Raw genomic sequence first — 23735 nt, 5'->3', positions numbered from 1 at the left:
AAGCCATTCATTAATGTTTGCAATTTTAAAATGTATTGGAGTCAAAGAGGTATTGAACTATGTTCTCACAAAACAGATGCAGATCAATTCATAATTATCTTTAAGTGTGAGTTGTCAGTCCACAGCCAGGACCTCGGGATAGCAGAATCTGTGCTTTCCAAAATATGATCCTTCTCCTTTTTGTGCCATTCTTCGACCAAATCTCCCAACAGGTCGTATTCCTCTGTCTTTATACCACACTGCATCAATGTTTGGATCTAGAGAAGTGATAGTAATAGTATTACAAATCTGATATTTTGTAGTGATAATTGAAATGAGTTTAAATATATATATATATATATATATTTTTTTTTTTTTTGTACCTCTCATTTCCGTTGAGCGTAGTGGTAGATCATCATGAGGTTTCGGCTGGGTAAAACAGGCTAACAGCATGAGGATACAAAGCAAAGCACACAGATTTACAGCCATGACTTCGTGTCTGTCACTAGACAGAGAGAAGTGTCACCTGTAAGAAAAAAAAGAAAAAAAAAGAATGGCATTCAAAAGCATAATCATTAGTCCTAAAAAAAAAAAAATCCAAACCAAAACAACTGACCATAAAAAATGCTTGCCACTTTTGTTTCTGTGTTCACATTTATACAAATTATAAATACATTTTATATAAAAAAAAACATGTTTGTGCGAACTAAACTAATATTGTATTTGTAAATAAGTGCTATATAATTTGAAGCTGATACATTTTCTCAAGTACATTGAATTAAAATAGTCTTCTGCACTATATTTTGTAAATTACAATATATTAACACTTACAGGATGTTGTATGCTGTTCACCTCTTGGTGTCTTATTCTGTGGTCCTCAGATGTCAGATAAAATGATCCTTTAGTGCAGAGGAAGCATGAATGCGTCTTTTCTTCAAGGTAGCAGTTTTTCAGAAGATTTGTAATCTCATAATCTTGTCATAGCTGTGAGTATAAGAACTTCTGAGCAGCTTTCTTAAGTCGTTTCCTAGAGGTTGAGGATATTCTCGTCTGGATCCACTGATAAAATGATCCATCAATTTATACCCCCTCTGGGGGAGGGTGAAGACTGCACAGCTTACATGTACTCAAAAACATCTAAATATGCAAATGATGTGGTAATTTAGATATGGAGAATGTGATAACCCAGCATATGTTGGAATTGAGCTTTGACAATGTATCAGTGCTGACTGATTCCTTTATACATCACTGACATTGAACACAAAGTGATGACAGGGTATATACAGAACTTCTTAAGTTGAATTTAATACCTTTTACTACCTTTTTAATACCTTCAAAAAAAAAATTTAATACCAGCGCAACTTAGAGCTGCAACATTAGTGGCGTAAATTAAATATCTTTCCAAATGGAATAACATATTGCATCACAATGTAACAAAGCTCATTATAACTTATCAACACTGGACTCAAATTGCCCAAAGATATAAGAATAGAAATAAAGACAGAAGAGGAAGGAGACATCTTCTTCATAGATCATTAGTCAGTAAGTCTGATGTGTGAGCAATCTAAAAGAGGTGGTCGTAAAGTAAGCACAGGTGTTATTAACATAAATTAAGCTGATAGATTTAAGTAAAGCAGAGGGATTAATCAAGATGTCACAATGGGCCTTTGTCCATAGTTTTTAATCAACATCAAAAAGTAACAATTGCATAACAATGTTTGATATTTGAATGAACAGTGGTTCAATTAGGGCCTTGGAAAATAAAAAGAGGAAGCAACCAGATAATAATAAAGTGCAACTTTACACTGTAATTATATAAGTATGTGACAGATTTCACTGCCTGTAAATTTGGGCCTATGTTGACCAGTCATTGGCATGTTTACTCATTTTGCTCTTAGTAGAATGAAGTGCCTTAATAGTAATTAATAAAGTGCAGAATATCTCGTTAACTATGTGCCAGTCGGGTCTCTGCAATCACACTTCCCTATACAACCTCCACTAAATGACTAAATGTCAATCAAAAATATTTTAAATACACAAATTTTATCAAATATCAATGAATGAATTTTATTTCACTATTTACAGTGTATCTGCAGAATTTTTAAATATCAATTTAAGGCAATTTATGACCCTTTTTTAAGAGCTGCACAAGTAAAATGAACAGTATGAGTGTGGTTGGACGATGTACGGTAACATATTAAGCCATAAAATTACATGATTTACAATTCAGATACAGGTTTTCACAAAAGCAAAAAATCTTATACAATGGCATTTCAGCCTTTATACCATTAAAAGGGATAAATCAAGCATATAATGCATTATATTTATTAATAATTGTTAAGATTTTTAGAAAGCACATTAACTTCTTTCACATTTACAACTCTATGTGTTTACTGCATAAAAACATTGGACGATATTTACAATAATCTGACTAAAAACAGCTGAAAGTTTGGACGTGCAAATTCATTCTCAATCACGAGGGGGCGCTTTAGTAGCGCTGAAATACTACGGTTTCCCTAGTAACGCTGCACACAAATGAAATCAGCATTAACGCTGTTTTATCAGGCAAGAAATGAAAACGCCAACGACACTTTTCTGAGGACAGTCAGTACCCTTCAGATACATTCATATAAAGACATCCGTGCAGCATTTTAACGTTAAAACGTGAAGCATGCATATTTATTCAATGACATCATTGCCTTTTAGTTTTATCCAGCCCTATCGCGATTCTCCTCTTTCTGTACCCAAATGTAAGACCTCTTAAAATTATAATTAAGCCTCTTTTGATATGGAAAACTGCTCGCTACATCCGCGCATCCTGGCTTGGTGGCTATTTGATTCCATATGCGATTTGAAGCGAGCAAGCCAGCCGCTAACTTACCCAGTTTGTTTCAGCGCACGCACGAACGAACACCACCTCACATGATATCGCTCAGGTCCTACTCTCAACATATAAATAAATCCACGCGAATTTTAGAAGAAAGGCCTGCACTTAACACAAATAGAAAATTTATTTACAAAAAATCAAATAAAAAATGGCCTCGAAAATTTAATACCTCGTCAGATGACGTTTATTACTTTTTAATACTTTTTAATGGCCTTAATTTTGGCTAATTTTATTTACTACCTTTTTACAACCCCGCGGACACCCTGGATGAAAAAGAAAATTGTGTGGTTTGATATTTATTTGGAAGCAAAAAACAAACATTTAATATATGATAAATATATCAGATACAATCTTTCATGAAATGCACCAAAGAAACTACATCGAAGTCTGAAATAAGGTATTAAATATTGACTATATTATAATATAAATATTGAGTTTTTAGTGTAATGTAGGCAGTTTCTATTCTAGGAAACAGGGCATGCTACAAGGTGAGCTTCTCATTTTTCAGAGTAATCTGACACTCATCTACTGGAAGATTAAACAAGTATTAATTATATATTATTAAGCTGAGAATTCCACAAACTCTTGCAGCTGATTTTTTAACATAAAAATAAAAAGAACATAAAATATGAATCTGTCAATGTTGTGTGAGTTTGTATACCATCATGGCCTACTAAAAATGCGAACAAATGCTTCACAAGACCAGTTTCCGTAAAGATCTTGCTTCACTGCTGCCTCCTTCAAAGAAAGCAAAAAGAACATTATTATTATGTGAGATACGTTTCTTCATTTAGTTAATTTCTCCCTTACATGACTACTAAAACTTTTGATTAGAAACTGACTAGCAGTAAAGAGCTTTTGGTGACTTTCTAAAACGGCAACCTGTTCAGCAATTCAATTCAATTGCATTATCAGCTCCCATCCTAACCAAACTGAACATTTTTCATGGGTCCTTTCATGACCAAAGGATGTGGGTAGTGGATTTGTTCCAGAAGCCGAGCAGGGGATCAGATTGCTATCAGTAAAATGCGTTAAAATGCACTGTGAAATAAAACTAATTGTGGTTTGCAAATACAAAATTATATCTAGGAACAATCTTTGTTGTAATTCTGAACAATATGTTGCCTTTTGTGAAATGTTTTGCTTAAAATGAATATATAATTACATAGTTGCAAAAACATTTACACAAAATTGATTGACAAAAGAAAAAGGAAAAAAAAATGCTCTTTGCTTTTAACACAAAGATCATTAAGTCAAATAAATGTAAATGACAGATTACATTCTATTGAATATGCAGTATAAAGCTTTGCACTTACTAATGGGAAATTCATGCAGTGTCCTTGATTGCTGAGGAGGCTGAATGAAAAAGGGAAAAACAGAAAACTATATTTAGCCTCATTCTGAACTTGCCATGAAGATCTGTTTTAAACACAACAGAATTTAGGTCAAAATTTTTTTGGATATTTTTTAGTACATGCTCCTGTACAGCCAGGGCTCTGGAAAACTAAACAGGAATATGTGACCCTGAGCAGCTGGATTGCTACATACCCGTCTGCGGGGCGTCTCCACTGTCATCCCTGCAGCACTCAAAGCAGCGATTCTTTTCTGAATGTCAGTAACCTTTAAATGAAGAAAATAGCAAGGGTTAGACAGTTTAGGCGAGATATGGAAAGTCATGACTGCTGGAAGAAGGAATGTAGAGTAAAAGTGTTTAAAACTGTTTAGACTGAGTGGCATACCCCACTTTGAGTGCTCTGGACGCTGGCCACTGCCATTGCAACTTTACCCTCCAGTTGCGACAGCTCACAGCTGGTTGTGTTGCTAAACTCAAAGGACCTCACCCTCTTTTGCTTTTTTAAGGATTTAGGTACATTTGGTTTTGCTTTCTGGAATACACAATTAGAAACATACCCAAATAAATTCAATTCAAACCAAAGCACCGACTAAAGCATTTATAAGAAACATGAATAAATATTCATACTTTATATTTAACTGTATTTTTTTTATTTTTTTAATGCTAGATGCTGGCTATTGCCATACTCTTACCCACTCAACTTCAAAAGGCCATTCATGTCTGACATTTCCAAATCTGGCTGAAGCTCCTCTTATAGCTGGAGTATGATAAACTGCCCCTTTCTTTGAAAAGTAGTCTGAAGGTTTCATTGCATCCTCCTCATCAGACGAGCCTTTGTCACTTATTTTTTCAGTAAGTTCATCAAGCTTTTTCCTGAGCTCAAGCTCTTCTAAGTCAGCTGGAGAAAGATTTTCCTCTTTGTGCTCAATCTAAAGAAAGTTTAAAATTAGAAGAGTCTTAATGTGATTTTTTTTTTTCTTTTTCAAAAAACAAAAAACAAAAAAACAAACTGTCTGTCAAAAAAAGTGTTTCAGAGATGCTAAATGCTTTTTATGGACTTATCCAGAACTGTTGATGACATGTTTCTCTTTTTTTCTAAGGGCAAAACTAATATAGGATGCTGCTGAAGATCTTTTTAGTAGTAAAATACTACTATTCAAATGTTTGCGTCAGTACAATTTTTTAAAATGAAATTAAGAAGAAGTTAATACTTTAATTCAGCAAGGATGCATTTAATTGAATAAACAGTAAATACTTTTACATTTTTATACACTACCGTTCAAAAACATTTGCATTTGCAAATTCTGCATTTATTTGATCCAAAGTACAACACAAACTTGAAATATCTTGTACTATTTAAAATAATTGTTTTCTATTTGAATGCATTCTAAAATTTAATTTATTCCTGTGATTTCAAAGCTGAATTTTTATTCAGAAAGCATCATTACTCTAGTGACATGATCCTTCAGAAATCATTCTAATATGCTGATTTTCTGTTAAAAAACAGTTATTATTATTATGCTGAAAACAGCTGAGTGCAGCATTTATCTGAAAACAGACCTTTTTGTAACATTATAAATGCCTTTATCAATGATTTCTGAAGGATCATGCATTACTGAATACTGGAGTAATGATGCTGAAAATTTAACTTTGATCACATGAATAAATTACATTTTAAAATATGTTTAAATAGAAAGCAGTTATTTTAAATAGTACAAATATTTCGCATTATTACTGCTTTTGCTGTATTTTGGATCAAATAAATGCAGAGCAGAAGATGCTTTAAAAACATTAAACATCTTGCTGTTCAAAAACTTTTAACTGGTAGTTGTCAAACATTATATTTCAAATAAATGCTGTTCTTTTGAAATTTCTCTTGAATCCTAAAACTTTGGACATTTCTAATGAATCCCGAAAATTAAAATTAAACAGCATGACTTTTTTTAACACTAACAATAATAAAAAATGTTTTTTTGAGCACTAAATCACCATATTATAATGATTTCTGAAGGATCACGTGACACTGAATAATATTTCACAATAATGAAGTTTTTACTGTATTTTGGATCAAATAAATGCAGCTTCAGGGAGCATAAGAGACTACTTTCAAAACCAATTACAAAAGTTCACAGACCCCACACTTTTTTACAGGTGTGTATTCAAAGCATTTCATTTATTAACCTAAAAAATAACCTAAGTTGTGCAGATTTACTTCAAACGTACTTGTTCTGCTGGTCCCCCAATTACCGGTAAGGTCAGTTTCTGCTCCAAACGGCTCAGAAGAGCCTCAATTGCTGACATACGCTTGTTGAGCTCAATAATCTAGTGTCAGAGAGATACAGAATGTATTTATTGCATGAACTGTTTTTAAAAGATGCTATGAAAGCTTCGCATTTGAACAAATTTTGTCATGACATTGATTTCACCTCTGGAGGAACCTCATCTGGTGAGTGCTCCCTATGTAGGGCAGGACTATATATGACATGCATCTCAGATTCATCATCTTCCTCTGAGTCTTCCAGGCTGTAAGAAGGCTCACGGTGGAGGTGATAGTTAGAGCTGCCAGCCGAAGAGATGCTCATCTTGGAGAGGGAACGAGATTTTGTCATCCTCTGTTCTAGATGTGGTGCGCAGTCATCTACAGAGTGCAAACAAAACACTTACTGCTCTGTAAAAAGTTTTCACCAGATTCAACTTAAAAACTTAAGTTTAGCAGCTGCCTTAAAATGTTAAGTTAAATCAACTTAAATCATTTAAACTCACAAGTTTACTAATTTTGATTGTGATAAGTTAAAATGACTTAGTTTTAAGCTGATTTAACTTAAAAACTTATGGCAGCTGCTGAACTTAGGTTTTTAAGTTGAATCTGGTGAAAACTTTTTACAGTGATGCAAATAGTGAAATGTAGTCCAAACAGCCTGGAATGGATTTCATTTAGTCAGGAATTCAGTTTGATTAATGTAATTATTTTGTAGCGTTTTACCAGTGATTATTGTGTTTATAGAGTGCTAGGTTTATATTCCCAGCACAAAGTAGCCTAAATCTTGCTCACAGTAGGAAAAAACATTGGATGGCCTGAAGGAGAAACCCATTTACTTCTACAGAGTCTTGGAAAAATATAAATCCTCAGAAATCTGTAAGGGAAATTAAAGCGGACAGCACATCTTACCAAAATGAGAGGGTTTTTCTGGACTTCTTTGGCTGGTTTGCAACACGTCCTTCATCTCATCACCTTCACCGTGGGTTCCATTCTCCAGGATCTGCTTAACGATTGTGGACCAGTCATCTTCACTTACTTCACAGTCCTTATTTTGGGTTACTTTCTCTTGGCTACCTGAATACTTGAAGAATGAATAAATTAATAAATAAATGTTGCATATTGCATGGACCTTATACCTTTAAACAAAACTGAATATTTTAATTAAAACTAATTATTGTCTAGTATACCATTCAGTAAGAGTCTGTCCTAAAATTGAAAGAAAACAAACGCTGAAGCTGTCACTCTAGCATTGGCATGACTAATTTTGTGATGATTTGCTTCAGTGAGAAAACAATCAAGATTTCAACATCACTGTTATCACTGTAGCAGTCAGAACATGCTCAGTGGGTGCATTTTACATCATTTGTTTAGCACACTGAGTAGATAAATCTTCGATTTATCACACCACTGCAAACCGTGTATTCTTCATTGCCGACCTGAATCATTTTTCCAAACAATTTAAAATTCAAAGCAGCTGGCAATGGCATTGAAGGAACTTTTTGGGGTAATGTTTCTTTGCACGCTTCAGTATTTCAGTGTTTTCCATATGATATGTTTACTTCAATGTGTAAGAACAGAAACAAACAAACCAGAAGTAAGGGAGGTTGAGAATAAGCAGAGTTCTCAACGGCAAGATTAAAATCAAGAGGATCAACAGGGAGTAGCCGTCTGCCTTTTCTCATCTTAAAGGAGAAAGAAAATGGTTATGTTATTTTTAATTCTCGAGAAATCAAATATCAAAAAGTAACAGTGTTGTCCAATCTATCTATCTATCTATCTATCTATCTATCTATCTATCTATCTATCTATCTATCTATCTATCTATCTATCTATCTATCTATCTATCTATCTATCTATCTATCTTAGGTTCACTTTCCTGCAAAGTTTTGCTCCAACCTTGATCAAACTTTCCTGCCAGTTACAGTCTAGTAATTCTGAAGACCTTGTTCAGGTGTGTTTGATTAGGGTTGCAGTTAAACTCTGCAGGAAAGTGGACCTTGAGAGCCAGAGTTGAGAACCCCTGATCTATAAAAACTTTAAACAAAAGCAGCTGACCGACATTAGCAAGAATTGTTAGGAAAAATCACAGGCGGGATATACAAACCCAACCCGTTTTAAAATTCAAAGCAAAGTGAGTAGTAAATGTGCTCATGACGGGTCAATTCATGACCCAGTGCTGTTCTCTCTTCAATTTCCTGTCTACTCTCAGAGGCTCATAAAACTAAACAAAGGGATTGTCAAAAACAGATTTAGAAAAGACTTGAGCAATGAGCATAACCTACAAATTTATATTCTGTTAATCTGATAATCTGTGTTCATGTGGTCTCAAAATGACCTCCAGGTGGCAATGTAAGGAATCAAAAACACCTAAGGATAAGAGCAAGGGAGAATCCAGTCCTAACTGAACGAAATGAATTTGTTAAAACTAAAATAAGATTTGAGCACCAGAGGGCGACCTCACACTACTGTTTAACTGATCCAACCTCTGGTTTTCCCTTATTAGTTTCTGACGTTTTAAGGGGTAGTACATTACCAGGCTGAAGTGGCGTCTGTCGACCCTCTCAGACTGCTCATCTTCCTGGCTATACAGAGAACCAGCTGTGTGGATGACAAGAGTCACAAACATGTATCTTTGATCTCAGACAAGAGATTCTGTAGTGATTACCGAAACCTTTTAATCAATAGAAATTATAATTTATGTTTTTGATTTTCTGGAGGTTCATTTTCTTGGATCTGTTATCAAAAATTGTTTTTTTCCGCTCTCACAGCTCCGAATGTTCAAAACTGCCAGATAGATAAACAGGGTCCAAAACTAAGGAACTATTTAAATATGTTTTAGGGTACCATTATTTTGCTAGCTAACATAGAGGGGTTTAGCTACAATATTAAAAATCAGAAAATAAATTCGGGAAGCATCATTTCACCAGAATGGGTTGTAAATAAATAAATATTTGCTTCAAGTTTTATGGACATTCACACAAAGATCAGTCATTAGTCAGGTGGCGAAACAGTATTTGACCACTGATTTACAAAAATCACTTCAGTTTTAAGAAGTGTTTCAAAATTGCATCAACTACTGTTGAACGCATGAATTTTTATTAGATTGATCACTCTGTAGTTTATTTAACCATATCTTTGAAAAGCTTTTGTTTTTCAAAACACATTAAAATGCACAAATTCAATAACTTTTTTGCCATCTGATCCTCTTTCATCTAATGTATTTACTTGAAGTACCTCTGAGATTTTAAAACAAATATTTGAAAAATTAAGTATCACGTTTGCATGTTCACTGGTTCTCTGATGTTGGTTATTTATGATCACATGACATGCAGGTAATCAAATAAAATATAAAAAAAATAGTGTTTTTTGTATTATTTTGATTGATTTTAAAAGGATTTTTAAAAAATATTTTAATGGATGAATTAATAAATTAGCTTTTCATTCAACTCATAAACCGCCTACAACCCCCTATACAATATATACAACAATATAATATTTAATGCACTTCATGTTGTTAATAACAACAAATAGAATACATTTTCTAACTCTTTGTAATGTGATAAACGAGTTAGATTAAAAGTAATCTAAAAGTAATCTTATTATATTACCTGTGTAATGTAATGGATTACCTTACTAACTACAGATTACAATTTGTAAGTAATCTACCCAGCTATAATTATTTATTATTTTAAAATGTAACTTTTTTTCTTTTTGGTAATGCAAAATCATACTTTTTATAACTATAAAGCAGTTAAAAAAAATAAAGTATTCTTTTTTTGTGCTGGCATGAGAAAATATTTGACCAGGACAGCAGACATCTTTATCATTGATTCCTTTAAAAAGGCAATGTTTGTGCTCAGCTCTTTTCATGGCTTTGTAAGGTGTTTTTCTTCCACAGACATTTTGTTCACTGTGTTCCTTGCCTTATTAAATCAAAGATAATGTGAGAGCAGATGGCTGCTGTATTGTTTGGACAGATGAAAGACATCCACTGATTATTTTAGATTCTTGCATGACATCAGCGTTCAAATTGTCTGTATCACAAAGGAACAGGACAGGTCTTTTTTTTACTCACTGTGAACTTCAGGCATGCTGTGCGTGTCATCATCTCGAGGCTCTATGTGATGGAAACGGAGGGTTAGAGAGGAACATTGAGAGATGAAAAGTCAAACATAAGATGACAAGAAACAGAAAATGAGCTGTGATAGGTTGCAGCAAGCAACCACTGTTGAAAGCAACAACAGCGGCTTCAACTGAAGCAAGCCGCCAAACACCAAATTTCAATGGCTGTTAACCAAGTTGGTGTTTTCTGGTGCAGTCTGAGACACTTAGTCTAGACAGGCATGTTGGTGTTCGTTGACATTAATTCAACCTTAAAAATGATGTACATTATTAAAACATCTTTTTGTAAATTTTGTTCAGAACATCGTTAATTTCATTTGACCACGTTCTTTCACTGACCCGGACAAACAGAGCTTAAAAAATTGGATAAAAGAGACACACTCAGGTCCAGACGGCACAGAGAGAAAGAAGGCATGTGATTGTGTTAAGGAGTAAATCACATGGATGGTTCAGCCCAGCCAATTTTCTTTTTCTCTCCCTCTCTCCCTCTGGATCCCTCACTAAATCCTTCAAAGTTATGAGGGCCTCTCTCCTCTAAGCTCTGCCTTCAGTGTTCCTGCTGTAAGTCATCTGTCAGCCATTTCTTCAAAAATTGTTTCACATTAGCAGAGTAGGAATCAAATCTCATTTCTTAATAACTAACTGACTTTCTAAATGGATAGTATTCCTGTTAGAAACAAGACAGAATGCAGTTTTTTAACTTGAAAATGTTTGGAAAAGGGTCCAAATACTCTTTATAATAATAAGAGGATAGAGTGTTTTGCGAGTGGAAGGCTTTGTGTTAGTATTGCAAAACCACCAGTTTTATTTGTATTTTACTTAGTTTTACCACAACAGATTTATTTTTATTAAATTGTTGCACATTATTGTTCCTTGGACTTAAATTTAAGTACAAATATAATGACTGCGCGGCTGCGGCCATTTGCAAATTGTATGGGTCTGATTTCTGGTCTCATTCTCTCGTCCAGCTATTTTTAGCTGTACAAAACAGTTTGTTTTGCTGATTGATACTGGTGTGTCGTACCATATTATTTTATTTTAATGTATTATCTTAATTTGGAGCACACTGGTATATTACTGCCCTCCAAAGGCAAAGCGCAGTAACTCACATTTTGTTAAAATTCAGTTAAGGCTTAAAATGGACTATGTGACAATTGTTTTGTCTTGTGGCAAAGTCTCCTGGTTCAATTTTTCCCGTTTCAGAAAAAGAGAGTGTCAACATGTTTGACTATCTGGTGTAAAAACTTTAAAGTCGTATTTCTCAGTTTCAGTGTTAACGTAGTTACTGCACTTTGCCTTTGGAGGGCAGTTTTAAAGATTACTGCATGTTGTTTTTCTCATTATTTCCCTATAGCGGATAATGAACTGGAAGTCTCACCCATTGGCTTACTACCTCTGAGGTCAGTTTGAGAGGAGGCACGGTCACTGTTCAGCCTCTTAAAAAGTGAATTCATGACCTTTGCACTCCCAAAACGCTTGAAGCGAGAGCGTACGTTCTCATGAAACCATTCCAGAGTGCCAATCTTAAGGACTCTATAGGAACAAAGACAAAAAGAAGAACAAAATTATTATTCAGTCAATGAGAAAATTCTAAAACTCTAAGAAAAAATTATAAAACTATTTTAGGAGGTGGTAATATTGTATGAATTTGTATGATGTGATTTACACTAAAACACACTATTTCAGTTTAACAAATTTCATTTTATAGGATGGATCTGCTACAAGTAGCCATTTAAATTCAAGTAATTTAATTTCTAAATTGTGTTTCTGTTGCTTGACTGTACTTGCAACATAATTTATAACATGAGAAGTCATGCTATATTTTAAACAAAGTCTCCACAAAACTAAGGCTGATTTAAGAATAAAGGCCGTTGGTAGTTAGTATTGCCAATTCCACAATGTTTCCAATAAATACGTTGGAGTAGTACAGAGCAGAAGTAAACGTGCAGAAATGTCGTTTTTTTTCTCCTACAAATTGTTTATTTACAGGAAGTAACCTTTGTTTATGGGTTGTGGTTTAGTTAAGTGCATGCAGAACTGGTGAAGATGAATCATCAATGCAAAGCATGGGAATAGTAAGCAAAACAGTCTTAAACTTGGGTCTTATTCATGAAACATGAGCCAAATCTTTAGAAAGCATCCGTACAGTACATACATTGTCCTATTAAATTGAATTTGACAATTTACAACAAGAAATGTTTTCCGTATTATTTACACAGAAATTCATTCTGCTTGTGTTTTTAATTTCTCTGTAGGTTGTTCCTTTGACATGTGTCACGTGGATATAAAACACACTCACGTGTTTGTCAGGTCCTCACCTGGCCATGTGACATGGATCACAAACCCAACCATGGTCTTTCTTGTTAAAATGGCTGCAGGACTTGCAGACAAATAGTTTGCAGTCCAGACATTGGCGCTTGCTGTTGACAAGGAATTTGAAGGGCTGCAGACAGCGGATGCAGAGAGAATCGCTGAGTTTAGGCTGATATTCCAGCAGCTCTCTTTTGGTATCCTCTTTCATTATTTTGGTCTTGAGCTCCCTGCATGAATAATGAAAATCAGAGTTTCACTGTCTTGCATGCTGATTCTTTCTATTTGTGATGTGTAAAACTCAGTTGTGGCCTCTTTCTAATGTAACCAGTTAGAAATAGGGGAGAGAGGGGCACAATATAACACTTTTTGACTTTTTTTTCAGAGTATAATTTTATCGACACTAATTTCAAACTTGTCTAGTACAAATGTTGTTTTGTTTCATAATTATAGTGTATACGTTTTTCTTTATTTACCCCAAAAGAATGGAAATGAAATGTGACAACATGCCCCATGTGTGGGGTACATTATAACATCAGAAGGGGCATCTGTTATCTGACCTAATAAAAATGATAAACTTTTTCAAACAAAAATAATGCCATTTTTTAAGAATCAAAAATAATCTAATTTTGGAGTTTGACATTGAACACATTGCAACCATGCTGGCACTGATCCCAACAGCTATACAGTTCAAAGCAATGCGGGCAAATCGATGAAGAAACTCATTCACATATATGTTATCCCGGACCACAAAACCATTCTTAAGTAGCACATGTATATTTGCTATCCTAATTAATCATTAGGATATAAGAAAGTAAAGATCATGTTCCATAAAGATAGGCTATTTTGTCAATTTCCAACCGTAAATATATCAAAACTTGATTTTTAGTTATTCATAGATTCATAGTAATATGCAGTGCTAAGAACTTCATTTGGATTTTTTTATTTTGTTTTTTGCAACCTCAGATTCCAGATTTTCACATTTGTATTTCCACCAAATTTTGTCCTATCCTAACAAACCATACATCAATGAAAATCATATTTATTCAGCTTTCAGATTATGTATACATCTCAATTAAAAACAATTTACCCTTATGACTGGTTTTGTGGTCCAGGGTCACATATTAGGAAAAACACAGAGATGAACATAACCTTCCCCTCCCTCCACACACAGCTCTCACAGAACAGGAGACACATAAACGAGCCAAAACGTTTTACATTTCTTGAAATAATCATTTCTGAACATTAAACATTGACTGTCAGTCTTCATTTAGTGGTTTCTCATTAAGTTCAGAAAAGTAAATAGTGTAAATTACATTGCTAATGTCATTAAACAGGGCAGTAATGCAGTGTTACAACGTTCACCATCTGGGCAACTGGAATTTAAAACCAGTTAGGGTCTTCTGCTAGTTAGTGAAGCATTAAAAATAAACTTTTATTATAACTTTTATTACTTAAATTATAAATCTAAACTGATTGGAGATTAAAATAATAGCAGATTTGTCTCATTTTAAATAAATACTAAAAACTAAGACATTTTTTTTCTACTTCAGCCAGAAATTTACTTTTGCTATGGTAAATGTTCAGTGATATCTTCAAAAGATTTTTGAATTTTGGCGCACTTTTTTCTCTCTATATATTGTTGATATGGCAAATTACCACCATACATTTTGTCATGCTATCATGTGTGTAAATGTTTAATAATTTTATATTTAAAATGAACGCATTCCCTAAAGAAGTTAAAGGTGCAGTGTGTAGATTTTAGCGTCATCTAGTGGTGAGGTTGCGAATATATCACTTCGCCACACGATTTCAGTTATTTCAAAGGTCCTTACAGCCCAAAACAGCAAAATAACCACAACCCACAATGACACTGGTCAAACAAATAAATACAGTAAACAACAGGATAAAAACGACAGATTATTTCCATGTTTTTACCACAATATTACGTTTTGTACGGAAACACAAACTCTATTTCTCTCGCTCTCTCTCACTCACAGAAGCACACACATACAGTTAGCACTCGCGTTAGCATTCGAGCTAATGTTGTTAGCGCTGCTCTGACATTAACAACTTAAAAACGACATGACAGTTCTCACAAGCGAGGAAACAACGGCGTGGTCTTGAAGAACATGAAGTTTAACTGTTAGTAGAGAAGATGTTGCGAGTCACCTTTGAGAGACACACAGACTTGAGAGAGGTAATTCATGCACTTAACCTCTCTCTTTCTCTCTTTCTGCTTGTCTGTCGGTCTGTCTAAACTTCATTATTAACTGTATTAGTTTGCTATCAACGGCTCAAGCGTCGTTACTAGGTCTAAAATTACATTTTGGAACTAGCAACAAAGGGCTGGATCAGAGCCGTTTAGAAAGAGAGTTGCAACACGATCTTGCCGCGGCGTGGTCACATGGTTCATGGAGCTCTCACTAGTTCCAAACAACTCCGCGCTGTCAATGTGTTTGAATGGGTTTAAGTAGGATAGACAGCGGTTTTACTATATTTGCAGCAATTTCGAGTAATTATTAACACATAATGTGCATTGATTGTGAATTGACAACTACTCTGAATACGCTTTACAATCGCATTTTATTCTGGGGAGTGATAAAGAGACATAATTAATACGTTCTCATACTCTTTGGCAGCCAAATGTGACCAAACACCTTAAGTGTAACTTTTATTCAATTAAATAATTGTAATATATAGTTCAGTTTTATTTAGTTAATATTTTGAGGAGTTTTTTTGTACAAAATAATATGTGCAATAATGATCCTGACCATTTAAAAAATACAATTTTCTAATATAGTATTTATATTACAGTTAGTGTAATATTTAAGGTTAAATACATTTGAATGTGTATTTGGACATGATCAAACACTCATTTTTTTATATGTTTCAATTTACCGATTTAATGTTAAATAAAAAAAAAGTAATTTACTCGTGTTATTTTATGATATTCAAATATACAACATAAGTGAATATTATAAAAGGCAAGCAAATATGGCATTTAACATAATATAAAATATGAAAATAGTGTTTAAAAAAACACAAGGCAACCAATTGCATTCAGCATACATTTTTATCGTATTTCTTGAATGCAGTCTTTACTGAAACTCATTCAACCTCCTATAGGGAGAGAAAGATTGCAGAAAGACTAAAAACTTAAAAATATGACAACTAGTATCTGGTTATGGTCGCTATTACGGTGTTTCTCACATTATCTAACTGCATTTACAGTATAACTGTTTATTTTTTAACGATAAACATTAACTATAACACGCTTCATAAAATACCACTACTGGCCAGTTTTCCAAGAGGTCAACTGATGCGTTAAATTTAAAAAAATGCAGTAATTTCTTCAATTTACCAGCAACTGTGCTTGAGAAGCGCTGAAATGAATGGGCTTCAATGCAGGAGCTATTGGTTGTCTGGAACTATTGGCCGCTGCATGACACGCTTTACTTCCGCATTCCTCAGTTCCTATGGAAGCCTATGGGAGTGTCGCAACTCTGTTTCTAAACGGCTCTGGGTTGGATGAGCTGCGTAAGAAATTAGTCCTACTACCAGTAGAATTTTAGGGATAAAAACGGGACGAATGTCTTGAAATATATCATCTGATCGATGTGTGGAGGTTTGGTGACCGTAGTACAGGGCCGTGCAGAGACCTTTAAAGGGGCAGGTGCTCAAAGTATAAAAAGGGCATCTGAAACAAGGCATTAAGAGCCCCTAGGGTCCATCACCTCATTGTAGGCATCCAGTTACTTAGTGCTGGGCGATATGACGATATATATCGTGGGGACGATAGAAAAGTGTCTATCGTCCTATTTCTCTTCTATCGTTTCCAAGGCCGCCTTAATGCACGGGCTTACCTGGGCTGAAGCCCAGGGGCCTCGCAAGTTTAGGGGCCTCCGATGGTCGGGTTTTTTTTTTTTTTTTTTTTTTTTTTTTTTTTTTTCTCGTGTTCAAGGCTCTAAGCTATTATCTGAATGTCTATATAGTTGCTTACAATGTTAGTCAGTCAGACTGACAGCTCCCCCGTGACAGGTGAAGTGACATGTGACAGCCCACCACCAGGGGTGGTCTCCCTTTCCTGCGCTACTGGGTGTGTCCGTGTCATTAATTTAGTCGGAAGTTTGAGAGCGGTGATCAAAATAAAAAATGAGTCGGAAGTTTGAGAGCGGTGCCCAGAAAAGAAAAAACCTTATTAAGAAGGAGTTGCGCGAAAAATCTCTGCTAAAGAGCATCCCAAAGCTCACCGGATTTTTTAAACCAGCCTCTAGTGCTACTGAAGATGCATCCAGCACTGGAGAAACATCGCTTCACACACCGGAGGGAGCGGAGGAGGTGCAGGCCGCGACCGCCGCGCAGGTGGACGAGGAACAGCAGGGGACTGCTAGCAGCATCAATAGAGGGGAGGAGGAGGAGCGGGGTGCGGGTGAGTCTCAGAGAGAGGATGATGACCCATATAACAGTGACCCGGGCCGCTGGGGAAATAATATTGACCCACAAGTGCGGGCTTATTGGGCGAAAATGGGACCGATTTTTCATAATAGTGTTTAAAATCACACATTTTGGTTTTCGTCAACGTAAGTTGCTTTGTTGATAAATAAAGTGTCTTGTGTTTATGCTCAAGAGGGCTCAGTGATATTTTAATAACAATATTATGGTGTTTTCTGGCTCAAAGAAGGAAAACTCACATTGTTGCCAGGTCTTGAAAGAAACTAATGCATTTTATGATGTAGATTACACCATTTTAAAACGAGACTAAATTGAGTGGATGGCGGGGGGATTTGGGGGGCCTACAAAACCTCTCAGCCCCGGGGCCTTCCATTAGGTTAAGGCGGCTTTGATCGTTTCTATCGTCTCTAACCTAATTTTATCAATTACTAAAGAAAATATTGCATTAAATAGGCTATGACAAATGTATTATAGTGTCTTGTTGCTGTGCAATGCATACTCTACCCTATAAGTGATAATCAAGAATAAAAACGAACTTTTTCACAAAGAAACTCCGTCTTGTGCGACATGCTTTGCATGCAACAAACTGAAACTGCTACGCAGGCAGCAGACAAGAAGTACTTTTACCGACACGTGGGGGTACGTCAGTGATTTTGTTGCATTTTGGCTTCAAGAGCTCCGACACGGAGCAGAAGACAGTCATGTGCAAACTCTGCCAAAAGAGTGTTTCCGCGCCCGACGCTGACGCCTGTTTCACGCCTGTCAATTCGTCTGCAGTGCGTATGCGTTGCGTATTTTTTTCCGCACCCATGTTAACGGATCAGATCGTTCACACTGCACGCGGTTGCTGTCCGGTAGTGCGTTCCAGAAGCGGTGCGTTTGTAGCAGTGGAGCGATCCTTTCGGGACAGAGTCTGTTTTTGCTGCGCTGAATTAAAGTGACAGCGCATTGTTCGCTGTAAAAATGAACATGGATTGACACGGAAATGTACCATAAATGCATATAAATGCAGTCTACTGTGTTTCACAGTCAACACGTGGCTTTTTGGCTAGGTTTAAAATAGTGCAGTTTTAAATAAACAAGGCAACATAATAGATGCACTTGTCCAGGTAGAAAAGTTCTTTAAAATATGGTTTTTAATAAAGATTTAATATGAAAGAAAGGCACAGAGAGCCGACTGCTTGTCTGTGGTAAGTTTTAATTTAAAATATTTGTGATAGCCCAATTTCAATATGAAAAGGAAGCTATAGCCTACCTATGCTGTGTTTAAATGTGTTGCAACTTGCTTGAGCAACTTAATATACAAATCTAGAAGTCAAGTGCATTGAATAATAGCCTACGTTGTTTATAATACGTTGAGTTTAAACGTGAATATGTCTAGTATTATTGTATTAGTGTACTGTGATAAAAGAGTATCCCAATGCTGAAAAAGCACGTTTGGATTTGAAATTAAAATAACGGATAAATGGTGTGTTTGTGGTAAACACCCACGGATCAGGAACGGACTGCAAACGCGTTCTGTGTGGAAGCAAAACGAGTCCGTGCTGCCTCTGCACCGCATACGTAACGCACACGGACTGTATACACACTGCAGACGGAGTATGTGTGAAACAGGCGTGATACTTTATTTTGGTTTGCAAACTTTGCACTACAAGGTTGAAAAATGTTTTGTTTATTTTTTATAATTGAGTGCTTTTCTGCTCAGAAACTTGAAATGGCTGTGCACTTTAATAAAAAAATAGTTTATTTTGATAATACTATTTAACTATGATGTGGATAAAAAATGTGAAGGCTACTGTAGCTCTACCTCCACCACATCTGTTGTCATTTGATACATTTATATTGCTGCACTAAAATGTATTTTTCTCATTTGTGACAGTTCAGTTAAATGTCACTTCAAATAACGAATAAAAATAAAGTTGCAAAAAAATTATGCAATGATATTTTTGTCAAACTTTTCAGAGAATAACTGAAAACGTACTTTATTTTGGTATATCGTGATATATATCGTTATCGTGATATAAAATAATCCACATCGTGATAAATGATTTTTCCATATCGCCCAGCACTACAGTTACTTATGTAACAAGTAACAATGTCATTAATAAGACAAATTATGCATTATTTGAAGTTTAAATTGCGTTTCAGGACTCAAACAACAGAATCAGTAATATTTTTTTCACTTTGTATTGTATTGTAAGATTGTAGACAACAGGCTTTACTGCAGAGTATAGAAATAAAACAAACATATTAAGGAAGGAATTTTATTTCACTATTTAAAATATTTTAAATATCAATTTAAGGCAAATTGTGACCCTTTTTAAGAGCCGCAGAAGTAAAATGAACAGCATGAGTAGGATTTGACAATGTACGGTAGAATATTAAGGCATAAAATGGCATGATTTATAATTCAGAGCTTCACACAAAACAAAACAAAATATCTTATACAATGGAATTTCAGCCTTTATACCATTAAAAGGGATAAATCGAGTTTATCATTTATTATATTTATTTAAAACGTAAATATTACTTTCTTATTTGTTTAGATTCTTAGAAGGCACATTAACTTCTTTCACATTTACAACTCTGTGTTTGCTGCATAACAACGTAGGTCGATAATTGCAATAATTTGACCATAAAGAGCTGAAAAAATGTGGAAAAGAAAAAGTCATTCTCTGTCACGAGGGGGCGCTTTAAGAGCGCTGAAATATTAAGGTTTCCGTAACGGCTGTATACAAATCAGCATTAACGCTGTTTATCAGGCAATAAATGAAAATGACAACGACATGTTTCTGAGGACAGTCGGTTCTCTTCAGATACATACATATAAAGACATCAGTGCCACGTTTTGACTTTGAAACCTACAGCATGCATATTTATTCAATGACATCATTGCCTTTTGAAGTTTAATCCAGCCCTATTGCGATTCTCGTCTTTCCGTCCCCAAATATACGACGTATTTTCTTATACTATTTAACATATTTCAAACTTTTTATGGCCTTAAATTTGATACAACTAAATTGAGGAGTTTTTAGGACCTGCAGGTGCCCTCAGACAGAAGGGCACTTTGGGCATCTGAGCAAAAGGGGCGGGTGCTCGAGCAATATTGTAACGCATTACTTTTAAAAGTAACTTTTAAAACACTTTTTATTGCTGTAACAAATTAAGCACAAACTACAGAAGAGATACAAATGATGTATTATTTAACCAATTTTAAAGTTTATTATGTTTTTATTTATGAAATCAGCCCTGATTACACCAATTCAATTGGGACAAGGATAATCCTTTTTTTTTGGATCAAAGGTACATGAAAGTATAATTTGAAAGTTTAATAAAAGAAAATCATTTTCCGAACAACCTATTTTTAAGAATTGATCCAATCTGATGGCCGAAAACTGATCAAATTTCTTTCTGAACCACTGGGCCCAGATTGCTTTGGACCATCAGCACAAGTCAGCATGATAGAGAAGGGAAATGACTCCACATTCTTTTCCATGGTCTTCCTCTCTAGTCTTTTCTCAAAAACCTCCATTCTTAATGTGCCAATTTCTCAAGCTTTATGCCCCAAGTGATGGTCTTCTAGCACAATGACCCCTCTGTGTCACAGCTGTCTAGCATTAAAAACGGGATATGTAAGTAATTTCTGCTAAATCTGCTCTTCTCTAGGAAAAAATAAAAAAGAGCAAAGAGCTTTCCTCCACATGTTGAGTGGTTGTGTGCCTGTGGCTCTTTCAACTTTTATTTGGCAAAAGTTGAAAGCACTTCAGCATAAGTCCAAGTGTGAGTCAAATAGCTCACATTACAGCATAATCAGAAACTCTTTTACAAATTTTAAATGTTATGTGTCTTTTTTTGTATCTTTTTTAAATAATATCTTCTATTATGTTTCACCCATATACATAAAAGTGCGCTTAGCTTTGAATATGTGAATTTAATCTAATTAAGCCAGAGTGCATATTTATAATTAATGAAGTTTAAAAGGGTTTTAGACAATTCATTTGGATGACTTGCAGATAACCTGCTCGCAATAGCACTTGTTCTGTTTTTTTTTTCATTTCCTCTTAAACTTGCAATAAGTGAAATTAACATCATATTTCCAAGGAAAGAACTTCTTTGTTTTTACTCTCATCACAAATCCTCACCACATTACAACAAAGTCTCCAGAGGACTATTTTGAGCTAGCCTCCTTCCAACTGTGAGAGAATTGAGGGAAAAATGTCAGTCATGTGATGTTATTCAATATTCTGAGACAAATCCTATTACCTCCTTTAAAATGACTGGAATTTAGACATACATGGGTTCAGTCTGTTGATAAAGTGTCTGAGGAGTCAAAAGCTTAAAACTAAAGGAATATCTGGTGAAAAATTAAATGTATATGTAAGAGACGTTGAATTAAGGTTCTTATGGTGAGCTCATATCATGATAAAATATGTTTGTCCACTGGTTTATTTTTCTCAGTTTTGTATTTGTTAGTTATCTAATGTATCTGAAAGCCTCAAAACACTAACAAACAACTTAAAGTAGAATCTTTCCAACAAATAAAAGTTGGACATCATCAGCCCTCTTACAGGAATTGAGTTTTACATACATTTTTCTTTAGCATGACAAAGCTAGTACTCAACAGTACTAGGACATGCAGGTGGCGTGAACAAGTAGTACCACATGTTTGTAAGCGTGACTGTGGGCCAAATCCATGACCTTATTATTTAATGGATTAAAGAAAGTAGATGGTTATGGTCCAGACTCTAGGCAAAATATATTCACAAGACCTTTTCTTTGCTTGCTGAGTCATTAAGCCATTCCTATAAAGAGATAAATAAAAAAAGAATGGCCAATTAACTGAATTTTAGTGAAAGAAAAACACAACTAAGTGTGCACGTCCTCAAGATAAGCATTACACCTATAGACATGTTCTGGTGACTTCAAGGCTCTTTCTATATTAAAGTAACCTATATAAAAAGATTCTCTTCATAAAAAGTTATCCACTGAATGATTTATATCAGATGGGTTCACATTAGGCCAAGAGCCATGGAACTGATCCTCAGTTCCATATTTTCAAGCAGTATAAATTAATGACAGGCATTCCATTTTAGTCAAATGATAAATCCCAGATGAACAGACTACAGAAGACGTCTAGTAAGCAAAATCCAGCAAACCACTTAAGATTTACCAAAGTAAGCAGTAGTTCAGATGGGGGCATTAATAGTTACTCATCAGTGATCTATCTTTTTTGATGATATATTGGAAAATCATTGTTAGGTTGCCATTTAGGATACTGTACTGACAGTTAATGCCATGTAAATGTGATCAAAAGTGTCTCACCCTAGTCTATTCTCTTCTTTTTTTCGCAGGTGGAAATCTCTCTGGATCACCTGCCAGACATGCTTGGCCTCGTCATCTGTCAGCCTGGAGAGATCCAAATTCTTCCCATGACTGCTGCCGGGCATCATCTTAAATCTCATCCGGTAGAATGAGGAAGCCTGTGGACCAAATCACAGAGCCACTTTGTTACCAAACATGTAGGCTATTTTTAAGAGACCGAACACATAATGGTTCGGCCTCATTTATTGCAACTGGCACCCAGATAGTCTGGAGTATTTTATTCTTCACAGGTCGAACAGTTTATTAAAGCACATTTTCTTGAGAATAAATAGCCACTTCAAAGGTTTAATATAAAACAACATTTGGGATCAAGCTTATTAGTAAACAAAATGTTAATGGTGCATTTTCCATTGTGTCATAAGACTGGCATCCATTCATACTTAGGCTTAAAGGCACAATATGTAAGATTTTTTGATTAAAATATCCAAAAACCACTAGAATAGTGTTATATATTTTGTTGACTTGTGTACTTGCATTACTCCCAAATGTTTCCAAGGATGTTTAAATCTAGAGAAATAAGAATTTAAGTAGTGTAATGAACTATGTCATTGTAGCACTTCAATTTCCTGTTTTATTTTGTAGAAAACTAAAGATGCTTTATTTTGTTATGTGTTGTATTATTCGATGGGTGACGAACGCACAGAGTAACATTATAACAGAACTTTCAACAAAGCGGCAACCTCACGCTCTCTCTCTTTTGAAACCAACATGGAAGTGAGGTAAACACAATTTATCAACTGGCCACTAGAGACTGGCTCCAAAAGGGAGTCAATCCCATAGACTTCCCATGTTAAAATGCCTAACTTTACAGCAGAAAAAAAATATGTTTACAGCCTGCATGGTACAAAAAGTGGTTCATGTCAACCTTCATGTCATCTGTGAGGGGGGTGAATTTTTTTTATACCTTTAAGTTATATTAAGCCTTAAAATTCTGCATAGTTAGGGGCGTGGCCACTTGAGTGACAGGTGGATTGCCGCTGCTGTCA

The 23735-nt window shown here is 35.1% G+C and overlaps 2 protein-coding genes across 3 annotated transcripts; both read right to left on the bottom strand.

The window, feature by feature from the left end:
- Nucleotides 1-39: 39 nt before the first annotated feature.
- On the bottom strand, nucleotides 40-1445 carry prlh (prolactin releasing hormone). Its single transcript, XM_073846126.1, has 2 exons — nucleotides 363-1445; nucleotides 40-257 (listed from the first exon to the last, which is right to left on the bottom strand). Exons 1-2 carry the CDS (start codon nucleotides 466-468, stop codon nucleotides 115-117), a joined length of 249 nt encoding a protein of 82 aa, XP_073702227.1. The 5' UTR covers nucleotides 469-1445; the 3' UTR covers nucleotides 40-114.
- Nucleotides 1446-1633: 188 nt separating this feature from the next.
- On the bottom strand, nucleotides 1634-22844 carry mlphb (melanophilin b). 2 transcript variants are annotated; one of them, XM_073846123.1, is made up of 14 exons: nucleotides 22690-22844; nucleotides 12921-13142; nucleotides 11981-12135; nucleotides 10556-10597; nucleotides 9014-9078; nucleotides 8070-8162; nucleotides 7390-7561; nucleotides 6647-6858; nucleotides 6444-6542; nucleotides 4913-5149; nucleotides 4606-4752; nucleotides 4415-4486; nucleotides 4183-4222; nucleotides 1634-3604 (listed from the first exon to the last, which is right to left on the bottom strand). In XM_073846123.1, exons 1-14 carry the CDS (start codon nucleotides 22827-22829, stop codon nucleotides 3561-3563), a joined length of 1740 nt encoding a protein of 579 aa, XP_073702224.1. In that variant the 5' UTR covers nucleotides 22830-22844; the 3' UTR covers nucleotides 1634-3560. The 2 variants fall into 2 exon arrangements, with proteins under 2 accessions (XP_073702224.1, XP_073702225.1); XM_073846124.1 differs by having other exon boundaries at nucleotides 11996-12135.
- Between the last annotated feature and the right edge of the window lie 891 nt (nucleotides 22845-23735).

This window comes from Garra rufa, chromosome 8, assembly GCF_049309525.1.
Source record: "Garra rufa chromosome 8, GarRuf1.0, whole genome shotgun sequence".
Lineage (NCBI taxonomy): Eukaryota > Metazoa > Chordata > Actinopteri > Cypriniformes > Cyprinidae > Garra > Garra rufa.
Note: the sequence above shows the minus strand (reverse complement) of the source record. Positions and strands in the feature narration are given on the sequence as shown.

Excerpts from the sequence above, each read along its gene's own strand:
- mlphb (XM_073846123.1), bottom strand. The coding sequence starts at position 22,829 with ATGAGATTTAAGATGATGCCCGGCAGCAGTCATGGGAAGAATTTGGAT. Across the intron at positions 6,859-7,389 it reads AGAAAAACCCTCTCATTTTG|ATGACTGCGCACCACATCTA; the intron begins GTAAGATGTGCT and ends TGCACTCTGTAG. Across the intron at positions 4,487-4,605 it reads TCCAGAGCACTCAAAGTGGG|GTTACTGACATTCAGAAAAG; the intron begins GTATGCCACTCA and ends CTTCATTTAAAG.
- prlh (XM_073846126.1), bottom strand. The coding sequence starts at position 468 with ATGGCTGTAAATCTGTGTGCTTTGCTTTGTATCCTCATGCTGTTAGCC. Across the intron at positions 258-362 it reads ACGCTCAACGGAAATGAGAG|ATCCAAACATTGATGCAGTG; the intron begins GTACAAAAAAAA and ends TCACTTCTCTAG.